This window comes from Tinamus guttatus, unplaced genomic scaffold (genome assembly GCF_059628265.1).
Source record: "Tinamus guttatus ecotype Peru unplaced genomic scaffold, ASM5962826v1 Tinamus_guttatus_pri_ptg000197l, whole genome shotgun sequence".
NCBI classification, from domain to species: domain Eukaryota; kingdom Metazoa; phylum Chordata; class Aves; order Tinamiformes; family Tinamidae; genus Tinamus; species Tinamus guttatus.
The window spans coordinates 228,777-245,944 of NW_028288731.1; the positions used below are offsets into that span (position 1 = coordinate 228,777).

Consider the following 17,168-nt stretch of genomic DNA (forward strand, 5'->3'; position numbering starts at 1 on the left):
AAGCTCAAGGATGATGATGATGATGATACGTTCTCCACAACAGCGGAGCACTGCAAGGACTCAGATTGGAGTCTAATGGATGCTCAGAGACGTGCTGGGCTGTACCGGGACCTCAGCATCGCTGCCAAGGTGTCCATTTGTTTGGAAGGAAGAACAAGGCTTGACACTGAAGGCAGTAGGATGGATTCTTTCATCAATAGGTTAATAGAAAACTAGGCGGCAGGTTCCCTTCCTGCATACGCGGCCCTACTCCCGTGCACGATTAAACTATGAAAAATGCAAGCAGCCTGGGAAAGGGTCTTTATGTACTGGAGAGTCTCCCTCTTCCAAGGGGTGCCAAACCTCGTTTTTGCCTATTTATATGTAAATTTTTTGTCAGGAGAAGCGAGTTTTTTGCTGGGAGATTGAGCCTCTCTAGTTGTTGCTACCTGCTGGGACTTGTTAAATGTGTCTTAAACCTGAAGGTAGCAAACAAGTGGTTTTCCCAGGCTTAAATCTTGGGCTGAAAGCAGAGCTTTTTGTTAAGCAGCTGAATGACTTTGTGTCACTGTCCCTTTTTTTTTGGTGGAAACAGCCCTTTGAGATGAGTTTTTGGGCATATTTGAAAAAAAAGTTCTGTCATAGAAAGAAAATTTTAAAAAATGTTTTATCACCATATCTATAATGTCACGTAACGTTCATGTTATCCTAAAGGATGAGGAGCCTCTCTGCTGCGGGGGAAAAGCTTTTCACTTTGGACTTGCTTTGCATTTCTTCCTAGCAGTCTCTGCGCTCAGTCAAAGCAGGCAACTCTTCAGCTCTAAAGTGTATTTTAGGAATGAATCATTATCACCGCTTCAATTTGTGCTGCCCCGTTTCATTTGTTTTTAAATTAAAAATGATGAATAAAAATTCATTTTACAGATTAGTTACCAGGCAGCAGCACATCCTTATTAGGTGCCTTGGTGGGGTGATAGGTGGCTGGAAAGAGGTGAGTCTTGGCAGATGGGATTGGGAAGGGCCCTGCGTAAATAAGACAGGACGTTCCTGCTATTCTCGTGCAAGTCACGTTGGAGGCCGGCAGTGTCCTGGTGGATGGACTTGGATGTTGCGAGAAAGAAAAATACATCGTGTCTGACAAAACTTGGTCTAAGCACACTGGTTGTATTTACTTCTCATGCTGTGAGTGCACTTCTGAGGCAAAGCGGGGAGATTTTAAAGACTGCAAAGGCTTTGTGTCTCCTACAGAGCACAGTATTTGAGTGCCTTTGAATGCTCTTTTCTGCTCATTGTAATGCAGCAACTCAGAGAATCAGAAAATTTGCTGCAATTCTAGTAGAGAACCAGTGACATCTTATATACTTTTATTTTCCAAATGAGCGCTTGTTTATTTTTTATGCATATAACTCTGCAGTGATTTGCCTAGTTTGCAGGGCATCACCAGCTCCTTGACACCCTTCGAAATAATTAATGCCGCAAAGCTCAATGCTACAAATTCTTGTTTTTTTCTGCTGATTTAAACCCCTTGCATCAGTATCCAAACTCCTAAAGTCGTCCTAACTGCCAGCATCCCGTGGCTTCTGTCGCTAACCAAGCAGCATTTTCCAGGAGTTGTTTGGTGTCTGGTTGTGTGTCCTGTGTTGTGCAAAAACGTTGCGCTTTCCCGTGCGGTTTCACGTGCTGCACCAGCCGCTCCGTTTAATCCCACGGAAGCCCCTCGCGTCTCGGAGCTCTAACGTCCTCCGCGTCGCCTGCGCGTTTGAGAGGTGCTCGTGTGCGTTTTGTGTGTGTGGCTCTTCCGGCATAACCGGCTTGTGCTCGTGTTTTACTTCTTATGCTATTTTGACATTTCTTTTTTATTTTTTTCCCCTTTCTCGCCCCCCGTTTTTGTTTTTTTTTCCTTATTTATTTTATTCTCTCTTTTTTTTTTTTTTTCTTCTCTCCTCTGCTTCTGCTCTCTGGACGCAGCCAAGCGCAAAGCGTGGAAACTAAATCGTGTTGGTAGCCTGCGAAATATATACAGCAGCAGCAGCACCAACACCGAAGGTAACAAAATGGCACGTTGTAGCTGAGCGCCTCCCCTCTCCCCCCCGTTTTTTGTAACCCGCTTTTCCGAAAATTGTCCTAGGTTCAGGAATGCAAGTCAAATTTGCCCCGAGCATGCGTGCTTTCATCCCGTGTTTGCAGAGTCGTTCCCATGGTCTTTTCATTCCCCCCCTTTTTTTTCTCTTTTGTTTGTGCATTTTTTTATTTTGCCTTTCGTGTTCCTTTTCAGCTTACTTAAATTTTGACCTTTCCCTCTAGTCACGGAGTGGCGATGTTTAAATTACTTCAGCAACCCATTTTCCTCTCTTTATTTATTTAATTTTTCCTTCTTTTTTTTTTTTTTATTTTCCCCTTTATACATGCAGGCACCCAATGTAATATTTCCCAAGTTATTACAGTTTTTAAAAGTGTTAGCACCAGGTGTAATGATCTGTAGCCGAATACAATAGTGTGTGCCGTGACATTTAAGTAACAGTCTTAATTTGTTTTGTGAAAGCGTTCTCCATAATGCTCTTTGCAGCTCTAATCCAAAGGCGAGACAGTGCCGGGTCATTTGCATGTGCTGCTCTTGCTTGTAAATTCTGTATATTGTTGTATTTTTAAAGGTCACCCAGTGCCAAAGTTCACAAATTGACTTGCATTGCTTTTTTTTTTTCTCCTCACTGAAGACAGCCATCATGGCTTTTATATAATAGCAGATTGAATGTTCTTTCTTTTTCCTTCCTCTACCTTCATTGGAACAACACAATTGTAAACTTCCTTCTTTTTATATATATATAGATGCTTTTTGTTTGTTTGTTTGTTATAACAAATGTCAAAGGTGAGAATTGCTTGGAAGCCGGGCAAGGAGAAAAAACCCTCTGCCGGCCTCTCCACCGGTGAATAAGGAGAGGGGAGAGAGTGGAAATATGGAATGCAAAATAGGTCACAACTCAGTAATCTCCGTATAACGGGATGGGGGGGAGGATTTTTTTTTCACTTAAGTGCGAACCAAATGGGTCAAGTAATCACGAGCGCATGCCCTAACACTAATTGACTTATTTTGGAATGATTATAACTGTAATATTTTTCTTAATGTCACTGTTTTCTGGGCTGTTGATTTTAGTGATTGCCAAGCAGTGGCATTAAATCTCCTGTAAATTTTAAATTGCATGCTATTTCTGTAAACAAGTCCCTATGTTCACATCCTGATCATTAACCTTTGGTGATTTATATCGCCGTCCCTTTCGCTTTTTTTTGCACAATTACTGCTGCACTGCTGCCTTGCTCTCGCTGCCAAAGAAAGTGTGTCAGGGAAACAAAAGTGCAATTTTATTGCAGCTTGTTATGGCATTTTTTAAAAAAAAATATCATTTTATTTTATTTCTTGTTGTAAATGTAAATTGTTACCTCCTAGGGCAGCAGCAGCAGCAAAATTCTGGTTTGATCTTTTCCTTATCTATTTGGGCCCTGAGCACAAAATGCGAAGCGAGAGAGTAAATGATTATTGGAATAAGTTTGGTATTTTTTTCAATTTAAAAGAAAACTTACTCAATACTTTAAATAAACCGGAATTCTGCATTTTTTAATCTTAGCAAGATTTTTTTTCCTTCGCATCAGATGCAGAGCCACACTTGTTACAAGTTTGCCCAAGGAGTAAACTTGTGGTTTAATATCTACTTGTCAACAGAGTTTTAACATTGAAACAAGTATAAATAATTGCCTTAAAAATGATTTTTAAAATCTCCTGTTTTTAGGGTATGCGTTTCAAGAGTCTTTTAACATATTGATCAAACCTAAGGCAAGTGGGGTGAAAGCACCTTGCTTTGTACAGGAACATGTCCGTGAAAGCCAGAGTGGAAGAGTTTTGAGAAATGTCACCAGCATGAAATTCTGTACCTAAATTGGACAAATTTGTGTGCCTTGGAAGTATTAGCCCTGCTAAAGGTCTGGTGTCCTGTATCATTTTGCATCCTTGAGCTTGTACGTTAAGCCTTTGCTTGATAGCAGGAATTGCAGGGTTGGCAGAGTTAATGAGCAGTGCAAGGACTAAAAGCCACATGTTTGGGTAATTATGCCTTCAAAAAAGGGAATGGTGATAGGAAATGACAGTCCAGAATAACAAATCTGCTTTAGTCTCTAGCACATGCTTGCTCCCTTGCATTTGTACCTTTCTGCAGGACAGAAATACTCCTATTGGTGAAGCGGTTTTTTTTTTTTGAAAGCTTGGGACTCGAGAGCAGCCCCTCAGTTACTTTTTAATTTTGGTCCTGTTATCTAGGTATTTTTGCATGCTTGCAGGTAGCAAAATCTCCCCTTGAGATGCAGAGCAAGCCTAGCAGGGCTGTTAAATACAGGACTGCTCTTTCTACATCAACGAAACTCGCAGCACGGTAGGGAGAAGCATCTCACTGAAGTTGACAGTGCAGTTGGTAAACATTTATAAAGATCTTAAATCCTCACTCTTCCCACTCTTTGTCATCAAGCGCATGACACTGGAGCTGCAAAGCTCTCCTGGAGACCTTTTTTCCTGCACGTTTGTGGCCTCCAGGACCACCTTCACTTTCAAAAGTAGCGATGCCCTTGCTGACCTGATGCTCCGCCTGTGCCAAAAGGTAGCAGGAGTCCGTGGTGCCCCACTATGGGATTTTACCAGCAAACTGTAGGCTCAAAACACATTTATATTTTTGAAATGAATGATATGAACCATCTAATGCACATCTGGACTTAGGAACTGAATTAAAACTTATTTTGAGAGCTTCTTCCAACCATCGTTGTCTCAGCACCCAACTTAACGAAGAGTTACGTGTGGCAGGAGAAGCCAAGTGGCTGCAGCAGGGACCCAGCCTTTCAGCGGCCGTTTCTCAGCCCCGGGTAGTGGTATAAAACGGTGCTACGGAAAAAGCCTTCCAGTGGAAGGCAACCTTTACCGCGAGCTGTGGGCAACGGATAGCACAGCTCGACTGTCCTGATAGGGTTGATTTTCAAAACTAATTAGATTTAGACATTGGGTTTGGAAAGGGGAGAGAAGTATTAGCATAGTCATGCCCAGTGGGACATGGCACAAATATTTCCTTAATTGAGGCGGCTAATAAACATACTTATCTTCCAAGTTGCGGGGATAATTTACGCTGAGTGGCAAAAAGGTAATGAGAGCTAATGTTATCTAGCACATGAAAAACACGCGTCTCTGTAGTAAACAAATTGTCAATTGTAAACATCTTTTCATTATCGTCCTTTGGAGAAGCTGAAGGGTTATTAGGAAGGGTGCTTGAGCACAGGCGAGTTTGGCGGGATGAAGGGCATGATGAAGAGGGAGCTGAAGTAGGTCTCAGTGTTACTTGGCGAGTGCTTGACTAGGTTGCAGGCTGGACCCTCGACTCTCGAAGCTGCTCAATGGCCTTTGGAAATATGTCAACTGCTCATTTGATCCTGCGCTTTTCTGCACAGAAAAGGCACCTTGTGTTAGCGGCACCACTGCCAGCGAGCTGATTAAAAGCCACTGTCTGGGAATTCAGGCAATCTGGGCTTCATTTGTGGTTCTGTTCCAATATTCACAGATGCCTCTCAGAAACTGCTTCATCCTAGGTCTCCATCATCCACCTGTGCAAGAGATTTTCGGTTTCCACACAAGTTTTTGGGGCAGTCTGAGCTTTGGAGAGCGTCGGGCAGAGAGATGCCCTTGCCTTAGGTTGACCTCAAGCTCCACTACTAGTTGCTCTCTGTATCTCAGGCTGATCTTGCAGTTCTGGATACTGGGAATAAAAGACACAGGAAGTGAAAATGCTAAGAAAAAGTAGCAGTGGAAAAAAATATGCCCAGGGTAAGTGGCACCATGAAGCCCCTTGGAAATATTGGTGGTGACGATTGACATGCTGTTAGGTACAATGGACAGCTTTGTCCTGAAACTTGGGATTGCATGTCCACTTCCACCAGCCCTTTTGTGGGGGAAAAGAAAAAATTTCAATCACATCAATCGCATTCTGATCTCCCAATTTCACCTCTTTTCTCATTTTAGCCACCCCTTCCTGCTTAAAAAAAAAAAAAAAATCTAAACAAACAGCACCATCATTTTTTGGCAGCTCCTGTTGCTAATAACTTCCAAATGTAAATCAGCTGCAGCTGTTTGTTAGCACTTTAACCCTTTGTCTGCTTTGCTTCCAGGAAATAATTGATGACTGATTGGCCCATTAACCTTTTACCAAAAAAAAAAAGAAAAAAAAAAAAGAAAGTTTGACAGCCCAGACTTGCGTAATGAGGAGGGATTCCAGGGGCAATCGGCTTGACGGCGGAGCTGCTTGCCCCCGAGGATGCAAAATTAGCCCCACGGGACCTCGTCTGCATGGAAACTGGACACAATTAGTGCAATATCCGGCGTTATTAATGTAGTTGGGAGTAATTGGGCAGGTTGATTTCGACAGGTTGATGGTGCTAAAATACTATTATAGCGGACCTTTCTGTGAATTCCCGTTAAACATGGAAAGCTGTGTAATGAAATTTTGTGATTGGGCTCCTAGGGGTTCAAATAGCATGACCTCTAATTTTCCTGGAGAGTGAAAACTGAACAATCCTGTCGTGCGCCTGGGCTGTTCTGTTTGCGCGCGGTGCTGACGGGTCTGCAGGACGCACGTGTTGGCTGCTGCGGCTTCGCTTTGCGGGCAGCGAGCAGGAGGCTCTGCTCTTCTGTTTCCGAGCTGCACTTGCAAAATATTCCTTTGTGTTTAAGAAGAAAATGTATCGCTGAAGTCTTCAGCAAGTGCACTCGCTTCTTAAATGTCCTTCCAGCCCAGGCTTTCAATGTGCTGCAGGTCTTCTAAGCTGTAGGAGGACGGGGCCTCTTGGGACATTTCACCAACCTGGGCCATGGATTTTCCACTCCTAAACTCCAAGGGATGTGAATCTTTGCCAGGCCACAGCTCTTCGTGTTGGGGAGCTTCTCAGGAGAGCAGCCAAGGTGGCAGCTTGTCACAGCAAAAAGGTCAGCGATTTAGACAAGACAGCCTTTCTTCTGGGAAAAGGACGCTTTGCATTTAAAAGGAGGACCATGGGAATGGCTGAGGATGTTTCTTGTTTTGTGCTCTAGCCTTACTAGCTGCTTGGGTGCCCTGTGCAGTAGACCTTCCGTAAGCAGAATAGCAGTGAATGCCAAATAATGCCGTGTAAAACTGACTGGATTGCAGAATTTATTTCTGCTGGCCAAATCCTACACTTCGCGGCCAAGAGAAACCAACTTCATGGATGTGGTCGGGATTATTGGCAGATGGAAAGGGGGAGAATGGAGAATTCAGTTATGCCATCTCCTGTTTTTTGTTTTTTTTTCTAATGTGTAAGCCACTACACCAACTCACCCAGCACGGCTGTAATGCTGTACCCCCATGCTCGGGGGGTACTTGAGTGCATTTGTTCATCTCTGCACCATACTTCGGGCTTGCCTGGGAGCAGGAAAGCAGCGGAGAGAGGCACAACCAAGACTCAAAGACATCCAGAACAGAACTGCAAATAGAGAAGGGCAGGATGCTTAGAGAAAGGAGAGAAGAGGACTGGAGGTGGGGAAAAAGGAGTGCAAATAAGGACCACCTTTGTTACTGCACATCATAGCATCCCCCTCCCATATATATGTCTTGCTAGCACTGGTACTGCATAACTGCTATGAAAATCTTTCAGCTGAGCATTTTTTGCTGAGTGTTTTATTTACCCTCCCTGCTTACGGAGTTCTTTCTGATATGCTCTTTTCAGAAAACTTTGCTTTCTTTGTGCTCACTTCTCATCTCTGCTTGCATCGAGGGAAACCTCCTTTGGACAGATGGAAGCATTTGCAGCCAATTTATATGGAAGGTTTTTTGGATCTGGAGACTTTGGTGACTGGGCATTTGGAAATACTCCTTTAGCAAGACTTCAGAAGTGCAAAGACATGTCACATAACCATTAAAAAAGGAATGATTAATCTCCAAAATTGGATCCACTCTACGGGAGGCTGCTACAAGTGGGATGGAGTTTTTCATGCTCTCTTATCTTGCCAGTGTTCCTTCTGCTTTGTCAGAGCCCTCTTCCCTTCAGCAGGACTTGCTGGAGGTGCTCGAGCTTTTGTTCAAGATAACTGCATTTTCCTAGAGAGGGCAGCACGCAGAGCTGAAAGCAATTTCATTTCTTGTTAATACTCTATTTTGGTCACTCTGGCATCTTTCTTCAAAAGCCATAAAACTCCATTTGGTAGTTGTGGATTTTCCCATGATGTAACCATAACTGTTTTGTGTAATGACTCTTATCAGTTTTGTTTGTTTGTTTGTTTGTTTCTTTTTCGTTTTTCATTTTTAACATTATATTGCTGCAACATAAAAAGTTATGAAGTTGTGCAGTTGCTCTTTTCTTCTACCCTCACCCACACACTTTTTTTTAATAAAGCCAGTGTTTGAGGTGTCCTCCTTCACCTTGAAACAACCTTCACCTCTGGGTTTATACTCAGCTCAAGGTGCGACGCAACCTCCTACTATCTTCTGAAAGTTCATTAAAGCGCAGTCTAATTACCCGCTGCTATTAGCAAGCTGACCTCCGTGGGCTTCAGTGGGACTCGGGAGATTTACACCAGCATAAACGTTGGCCTTTCTAGCCCGGAGTTTGTTGAAGAAATCCAGTCGCCCCATCGCTCGAGCAAATGACTTCCAGCGCGCAGCGCCGCTGCCTTGAAAGCAAGGGCTAGATTTGTCACTTAGCCTTGCATGCTTATAGATGATAGGGTAATGCAGGCGTTTCGTGGCTCTGAATGTGTAATAAGTCATTAGTAGACGAGGGAATGTAAATGCCCTTTCTAAAGCCCATTATGGCTGATGCTCACTAGAACTTTGTGCTCTATTATTCTCTTCCTTTCATGCTTCATGCCTGCCCTTCCTAATTCTACTTTCTCAGCTTCCTTGATTTTTTTTTTTTTAATTTGACTTTGGTGTCCCATGTGTAGTTAAAGTTCATTTTCATATACTGCAGTCCTCTGGCCTGAATACTTGTCCTTATGCCCTAGCAGCCCTAAAGATATTTCACTGACCCTTTCTGCTGGTGTCTCGGATCATTTTCTCATCTCACGGGTGAAAGCTGAACAGGTTGCAGTGATGTTCATCCTGTGTTAGAGCCCGCTAGATTTATGGTGTAGGAAAGGAAATGCCTGTGTCTGGTCTTCATATCTTATATCAGTGCATGTACCTACATGCTTGAGGAATTTGGGTAAATTGTCAAACCTCATGTCTTTGTTCATCTCTTATTTTGAGGGACACTCTTTTGCTGGTATGTAGGTCTTACCACCACAGGCTTAAGTCTAAATAGTGGTTGCTAGCCACTTCATGGTTAGAGAAATGGAGACATAAGCACATACACACTATTATTTTCCATATTTACCCTAAACTTTATATATGTCATGTAACATTTTGAAGGGAGAAGCAATGGATCAATAGATTTTCTGATGCACCGTGCAGCTTGGGTGTCTTGGGATATATTTAGCCTAAGTTCTCAGATGCCTTTGCCTTTCTTTGCTTGTTACTTTGCAGAAATGGTTCTCAAATGCAGCTAGGCCATGTTTAGGCCTAGCTATTGATATCCTTAACGTTATTTTTTTTCTTCTTCTTTTCCAGAACAAGAAGAAAACTTTGAGTTCATCATTGTCTCGCTCACTGGCCAGACTTGGCACTTTGAAGCTACTACATATGAAGAAAGAGATGCATGGGTACAAGCCATAGAGAGTCAGATCTTGGCCAGTTTACAGTCGTGTGAGAGCAGCAAGAACAAGGTACAGTACTCAGAGTAGTGAAAATAAAAAATGGGGCATTGGTAACTAAGAGGAAAACAAAGTCACCAGTGGAAAAACCTGAACCCCTAGAGAGGTGCATAGGCTAGGCACAGGTTAGAGTGGTATCAACCAGCTGCATACGTGTCAGATATCTCAGGAGAACTAGTACTCTAACCTATTTTGCAATTTGGTTTCACAGCAATCGAGTAAATCATTTTTGTGGGGTTAGAGGTGTGCAAAGGAGCCTTGAAGGAAAGCCTGTCTTGGGGGAGAGTGGAGGCAGGTCCCAAACCCAACTCTCTTACTAGTCAAATCTCTAGTTCAATATTGTTGAGCCCCTGTGTGACAAAGTTTAGTTCAGTTTTCTGGTTGGCCTAATAATAAATGTGCAGTAATATTCATCCATGTGACTCGGTGATGATGCAACACATCTTGCAGAAATTAAAAATAAGTTACTGCCTTTGTCTTCTGTTTACAAAACCTCTGTGCAATTTTTCTTTTCTTTAATTACACTGAATCGATGCTTTATGGTTTTGTGATTTAACTAATGTAACGGAAAACTAAACTAGAAATGCTTCATCAAATCTTTTTGAGGGGGGAAAGAAGAAAATGGCTGAAGAGGAACAGGCCACCTTTTTCCTATACTTTAAAATCTGATCCTTCAGCATTGCGCATTTTCAGAGGCACAGGAAAACAACTAATTCTGGAGACTTTGTATTTGCAAACACGTTAGAGAGCAAGAAATTGAGTAGTAAGGGAGGGAGGGAAATGGGGACATCCTTCAACACCATCCACCTAAAAAATGCCTTTAATCATTTCATGTTGCTAGGAAGGAGAGTTCAAAATTCTTGAAATGAAAGCCTGCATTCATTACTTCTTTACCAGAGTAGCTCAGACAGTAATGATCATCATCATAATATAATTTACTTATTATTTTTTTAAGAAAAAAAAAAAAAGAAAGAGAAAAGGAATATATTTTTCTGGAATAGAGAAGACTTCCTAGCTATTTTTTATGCCCAACTTCCATGGAATTACATGTTCTAATGTACATATTTTAGAACCCAAAACTGCCTGTATGCATTACCACATGCTGCTAAGACAGCACAACAGAGGATTTTTTTCCCTAACACCTATATATTAACATATATACATAGTATTTCAGAAGATGAAGTGGCTGATAATACTTGCTATCTAATACTTATATAGAAAAGATTGGACTTTGCATATGTTAAATACTCTTTTTAAAAGGAGACTCCATTTAGAAGTTTATGCTTACACAAAGAGTGCTTTTGGTTATATCCTTAACCTGCCACAGTGCTCAGAGAGGTTTATTCTGTAAAAATATTACCGATATCTGAAAACACAGCAGAAGTAGTAATTAGAGTAGTGTAAGAGTGTCTCTCTGAAAGATTGGGAGTGTGTATCTCCACATTGCTGTACTTAAGTCCTGGTCCTTATCCTGCTTAAACCAATTAATTGTAAGGAATCCATAGTTTGGTAAAGCTAGTTAGCAGTTGTTGGATCCAAAAGCTTGTCAGGTGGTGGAGGTGCATAGAGCTGACCTGCTTGTGCCTTGTGGCAGCTCCACTGGGTTCAAGGAAAGGTCCTTGGTGGGTCTTCAAGGAGAGAATTGGAATGGGAGCCATCTGATTTGGGCTGACCTTTGGATGATAAAAGGCTCTCGATTTCTTTTGCAAACCACCCCTTAGTCTTCATTAGCCAAAGCACATGTGTCAATGAAAGAAATTGATTTTATCAAATAATATTCGTATCTAATTTATCTCAAGAAATAAACCTGCACTGTGACTACCTTCTTGGTAGCAAGGTTCATTTTTAGGCCTGGCTTTCCCCCTGCACAGCCTCCGCAGTTATGTCCAATATCCCTAAAATGCTGAATTTTGATGCACAGGATAAAGAGAGGTCTAGGAAAAATCTTGAACCATCAGAAATATGGAAGGAAATAGGAGTATCTTGGCAAAGCTGAAATTGTCATCCTCAAAGATGCTGAAGGAGCACATTTCTGGAGGAGCAAACAAAACTCTGCAGGTTCCTTGAACACATTCAGTCAAGCTGGGTCTGAGCTTTGCTTTTTGCCTCTCATCCAGCCAGCAGCTGTGTTGTCTAGACTTTTTCATTGGGTTCTTATTTGTTTTATGTGTTTCCTTCAATATCCCTAGTCCCGACTGACAAGTCAGAATGAGGCCATGGCCCTGCAGTCAATAAGAAACATCAGAGGCAACTCTCACTGCGTGGACTGCGAGGCACAGAGTAAGTACAGCCCCTGCTAACACAAGAGCTTGGCTTTTTAACGTTGGCCCCTTCTCCTTGGCCAAGACTTGCATGACCACCCACCACAACCTTTGTCTCTTTGGCATTATATTCTGTGCATGGTTTGCACGTGTTCGTTATGGAGTCTGCTTAATCAGGCTTATTTGATGTTAATTCATAGTTAATATATGCTATATCAAATGAGTCCTGATATTTTTGTTATTGTTCCTCTGTATTGTTTCACTTCCACTTTAAATGGGAGCATTTCTTTGCTTTCCTTTGATGAGAAGGAGAAAATGGTGTGCTGTTTGCCATCAGTTACTCCTATTTTCTGCCTGTTTGGGGGTGGAGAGGGCATGTGGGCCTTGGCAATAGTCTCAGAGCAGTAAAGCTGGATTTTGTGTTTCCTTGTCAGAAGGAACCAGTCATTGCTCGTTATATCTGGATACTCAAAAACTGATTTGGGATTTTTTCTCACTTTCGTGTTTCTTTCCCCTTTTTATTTTTTAAACATATACTTAATGTTCAGGAAAGTGTTCTCAAGAAGGCTTTGAGCTGCTGTTCACCTCACTAACCCTGGCTGAGGTCATTATTCTTTTGCTCTTTAGTTCCAGGGGTTTGTAACAAAGCCATGAAAAGGAAGTACTCTTGCTCCAAAGCAATTAGTTGTAGAAGCAGAAGGAACAAGAACTTGGGCATCTTTATTTCTTTGGTATTTGAAAGACAGAACTTTCCTTGTGATTTCACATGTGCTTAAAATGGAAAAATATTCATTTATTTTTGTTTGTGTGTCAATGTTTGGTTTTTTTTTTTTAAAGACTCACTGTTTAGAAATTAGACTACTGATCTACATTTTAACAACCCAGTTCACTTTAAAGTGAGCATTCCTACAGATACACAGGTGCTTTTGCATGATTAATTCCCTGTCCGCATAGTTAGCAATTTAAGGTGATTGGGTCACCCATCAACAAACCTATTATCCCCTGCCTCAACTTCAGAAGGCTCGAAGGGGATGCAGTTAGCATTAGCAGGCATTTAAAATGAAGTTTTTTTTTCCAGTCCGTGCCTTCAAAATATGCTTCCCTTACAGATTTATTGATTTCAATTGCTGCTTTTGAAACCTGTCGGGTATTTATGGGTTGTCTGCAGGAGTTGGATCAAAAACCAAGGCAGCCGCTCTGTCCCCGGTGGTTGAGCACACACTGATAGGAGCCTTGGCTCACTTGGCCTTCGAGCACTTGCATCTTGTCAAAACAGCGTGTTGACCTGCTCGGAGGTGGTCCTTAATAGAAATGTCGTAGGGACTTTTTACCAACAGGAAGAAAAAATAGCTGCATCAGTGAATTAAGATCTTTACGTTGACTAGTAATGCAGCAACAAAATTGCTGGTTTGGCCTGGATTTTACTGTACAAGTCCAGAACTGCTCTTATTTAACGGTGTTGCTTATTGGAGTGATAGCCATCAAGGTTTACTCCCAAGCTTGGATAAAAAGCTTAGATATACTTCAAGTAAAAGGTTTCAGAGATGCTGTGCTAAGGTCTTCACGGGTCCTTGGTGCCTATTTGGCTTAGTTGAAGTACTCACCGTTGCGTGCGGCCCACATTGCACAGCGCCCCAATTCCTTCCCTGCTCCCTCTTTGCTGCTGGCAGTAGTGTTTTCCTAGCCCCTGCTCACCGGATGAGATCCCTTCGCTGCAGACTGGTTCCGACCTTTCCGCCCTGGGGATAGGCCTGGATCCCTTTAAGCTGCCCAAAGTGAATGTTGTCACCAAGGTGTGCGAGCAGCATTTGTGCAGCCACAACGTGCATTCAGTCCAGAAGGCAACTGTGCAGGAAAGCAGTGTGGGCTTTTTGTTTTCATTTGTTGTTTTTCCTTTCAGCCAGGTTATTTTTCATCCAGATGAGATGAGCTGGGCGCACGTGCATTCTGACAGAAGAAGCAAAGTGCCAGGACCATGTGCTAGGGAGAGGCAGGATGGGTCTGCCCTTTTTGGCAACAGTCAACACTGTTGTGGTTGTTTGTTTTGTTTGAGGCTTTTTTGCAGGGGAGGGTGACTCTGGAACCACAGTCAGAGCTGCATTAATTGTTCACATTCTTGGAGATTATTTAGATCCTCACTGGTTCTTCTGGTCATTTGGCCTTCCTAGTTTTTAAGGCCACTGTTGGTACTGAGTTCTTTCTGAAGTGATACATCTTAAAATGTAAGCCCTGCACATCATGTGAACCTCAGTTGGCTGCTTTTTCTGCCAGCCTTTGCTTTGTTTCCTTCTCGCCCTTTCTGTCCTGCCTGGACAAGTCCTTACCCCGGAGCATTTTGCATCACAAACAGTCTTGCTCCTGTGGAAAGCTGGTGTACTTTGCATCTTCACAAAGCCAGATGTTTGGGAGCAAAGGAATATGAGATGTTGCTGTCCCTCAGCTCTATTGAGGAGCCATCAATCTTCCACTTCAGAAGTCTCATTCTTCTTCTTTCTAGAACTCCTTGCCTTTTTAGCACTTCATTATAGCACTTTGTTTCACTTGGGAACTTCTGCTTTGTTGCCTGTTAATTGAATAGCATTTGTGTGCTCGGAGCCTTCTGGCCCTTAGCAGGGTCAGACTTAATTTTTTTTTCATGTCTTTTTATAATGTTCCCATCCCAGAGTGAGAGAGGAGAGATACTGAGGCCAAGTCTTCAGGTGCTGAAGTTTTTGTCTGAGTGGATTTTTTTTTCTTATGTTCCAAAATCTTTCATGTTCTTCTGTTTTCATCTTTTCTCAGAGGCCACAAAAGCAGTGAGAGTCTCAGTCCTGACTGCTTTCTGGAGAGGGCACTTAAAACAGTCAGATTGCATAGGAAAAGCCATCTGAATATCTGCCTCTGAAGGATTCTAGCTCTACCAGTGTTAATGCTTAAAGGATAGATCAAAGGCTAAGCACCATTAAGCCATTTAAGTTCTGGGAGAGCTTGGAATATCAGATCTTCACTGTTGTAGAAGAAAACAAAGAGGGCACATGAAAGGCAACTTTCATCCTGAGTTTTCCAGTACCACAGAATTTGGATATCTAGGAACTTGCTGTTGTGTATTTTGGGTTGGAGACCACCGAACACTGAAGTAATAATTTCTGTGGCCCTGGGAAGTCCATCAGACCCATCAGAAGATTCAGTTTTATATGTAGAATAGAAGATGACTTTCAAAAAATTGAAAAGATGTCAACTACTCTGTCTTTTGCCATGACTTTGCAAGTTGTCTTTACCGGGCACCTCTTCTTTCCCTCCGTTCCTCTCTGTAGAAGTGTTGTCGGCTCAGTCCAATCTTACATGTGCTGAACTCATCAGAACTCAACACGGTAAAGTTGTTCATCCACTACCCCATGTCCAAAGGGATGAGGGCATGGAAAGGTTCTTCTGTTGAAAGAGTTGATCCAAGAGCTTTTGCCTTCAAATGATTGGTCTGATTAAAGCTCAAGTCAAAGCGGGTTGGATGTTTTCAGAGTAAGAGACAACTGAACACCTTTGAAATAATGTGGCCAGCTGAATACTGTAATCCGAGAATATTCAGTGATGCAAAAAAGGTCTTACTTGCTGTTTGACGAGCTGTAAGCAAATCAAAGATGGAAACTAGCCTTTCTAATGCCTATAACTTTGTGGAATGGGATTTTCTCCTTTTACCATCACATCTAGATGTATGCATTTGGAGAAAAGCCTGACCTGGTGCACATGGTTATAGGTACCCTAATCCTAAACTACAGTCACTGGTAGCCTCAGCAGGAAAAGTGAAGGTTGCTCAAAGATGATTTTTGATCTTCTATTATGAATTCATAACAACATTTTTCCTTCTCTGTCTTGCCACTTCAAACTCATCTATATGTTTTCAGATAACTGAAATTTAAAACACTGCCCTGACAAAACCTCCTGCAACTTCTTGGTTGTATCCATTTGGACTCCTTCAGAGTGGCCAACAACTGTCAATTGGCAGTAGGTGAATATTTCAGAAATGTATTCATTAAAAAGCATACTAGATGTGCTTCAAGTACTCACATAATGGGGGCAAGAGGAGCATCAGGTCCTTAGCATCAGTTCTGTGGGGTTATTTTGAGAAATATTACTTGGGAGTTTTTCTTCTGCCTCATTCCTTTTTATTTTTGTGAAGATGACCCTGGCCTTTGCAGGTCGGTGGCAGAGATTTTGTTCCAAGTCACAGCCTGTAAATTTTAAATGAATATTTGTTCTGTTTCAAGTTGACTGTTTCTTGTTGCATTTTACAGTTTAGGTTTTGGGGTTTAGTGTGTTTCAAGTATCTCACTTGAGCTCCTCCACCAAGAACATGTCCAGAGTCACTGGTGTGGGTGACCTGAAGCAATATGCCAGAAAGGATTTTGTCCTATATGTCTTACCAAGGGCTTGCAAAGGATAGAAGTTTTTGTGGTCTTCATGTTCTTGGAGATCTGAAATATCTGCTGGCTTTTCCCAATATAAGACTGGGTATAGAAAAAACCTTTTCTAACAAAAGATCTGTTTTTCTGCCTGCGTGGAATAAGTTGGGGTGGGACTAGTTCTTTTGTTTCATTTCTTGGTTGTTGATTTTTTGGATTTGGATCGGTTCTTTTTTAGATCTATCTTTTTTAGACTGACTGAAAAATTCCTATCACCTTTATTGAACTTTACCATTAAAAGTATTTGTTATCCTTTAATACTTTTTGTCCAAATGTGATTTATTTGGGCACAGAAATAGGAAATATTTATTTTCCATGTCTTTTGGATGCCAGAAAAGACTTTCAAGTTTGGGTTGCACAAAGTGGCAATAAATCTTTTCATGAAGTTGTCCCAAATGGAAGTGAGCTTTCGTGGAAATTCATTTTCTAACATGGAAATTCCTCTTCTATCACTTGAAAACTTTGTATAGATTGGAATAAAAATTGCCTGCCCTTTCAATTAATCACGCTTTTCCTGCTTGGTATTTATGATGGCCTTCTGGAAAAGGACTTTGAATTTCCTGCCTTTTGTCAGGTTTGTCACAGCCTTATCATTTGTAGGGTTATTTTATTTTATTTTTTGGTCGCTGGAAGCCTTCTGGCTAGTACACTAAACTCGGGACTGTTCAAAGTAGCCCATTTTCATCTTAGTACTTACCTCCCTGATCT

General features: G+C 41.9%; 1 protein-coding gene across 1 annotated transcript in view; it reads left to right on the forward strand.

Moving 5' to 3' along the window:
- Nucleotides 1-17,168, forward strand: part of AGAP1 (ArfGAP with GTPase domain, ankyrin repeat and PH domain 1) — a 254,411-nt gene that overhangs the window by 203,132 nt on the left and 34,111 nt on the right. Inside the window, exons 14-16 of the mRNA XM_088523675.1 lie at nucleotides 1,948-2,025; nucleotides 9,621-9,775; nucleotides 11,953-12,043. Of these exons, the coding sequence (XP_088379801.1) occupies nucleotides 1,948-2,025; nucleotides 9,621-9,775; nucleotides 11,953-12,043 (324 nt within the window). The remainder of the gene's footprint in view (nucleotides 1-1,947; nucleotides 2,026-9,620; nucleotides 9,776-11,952; nucleotides 12,044-17,168) is intronic.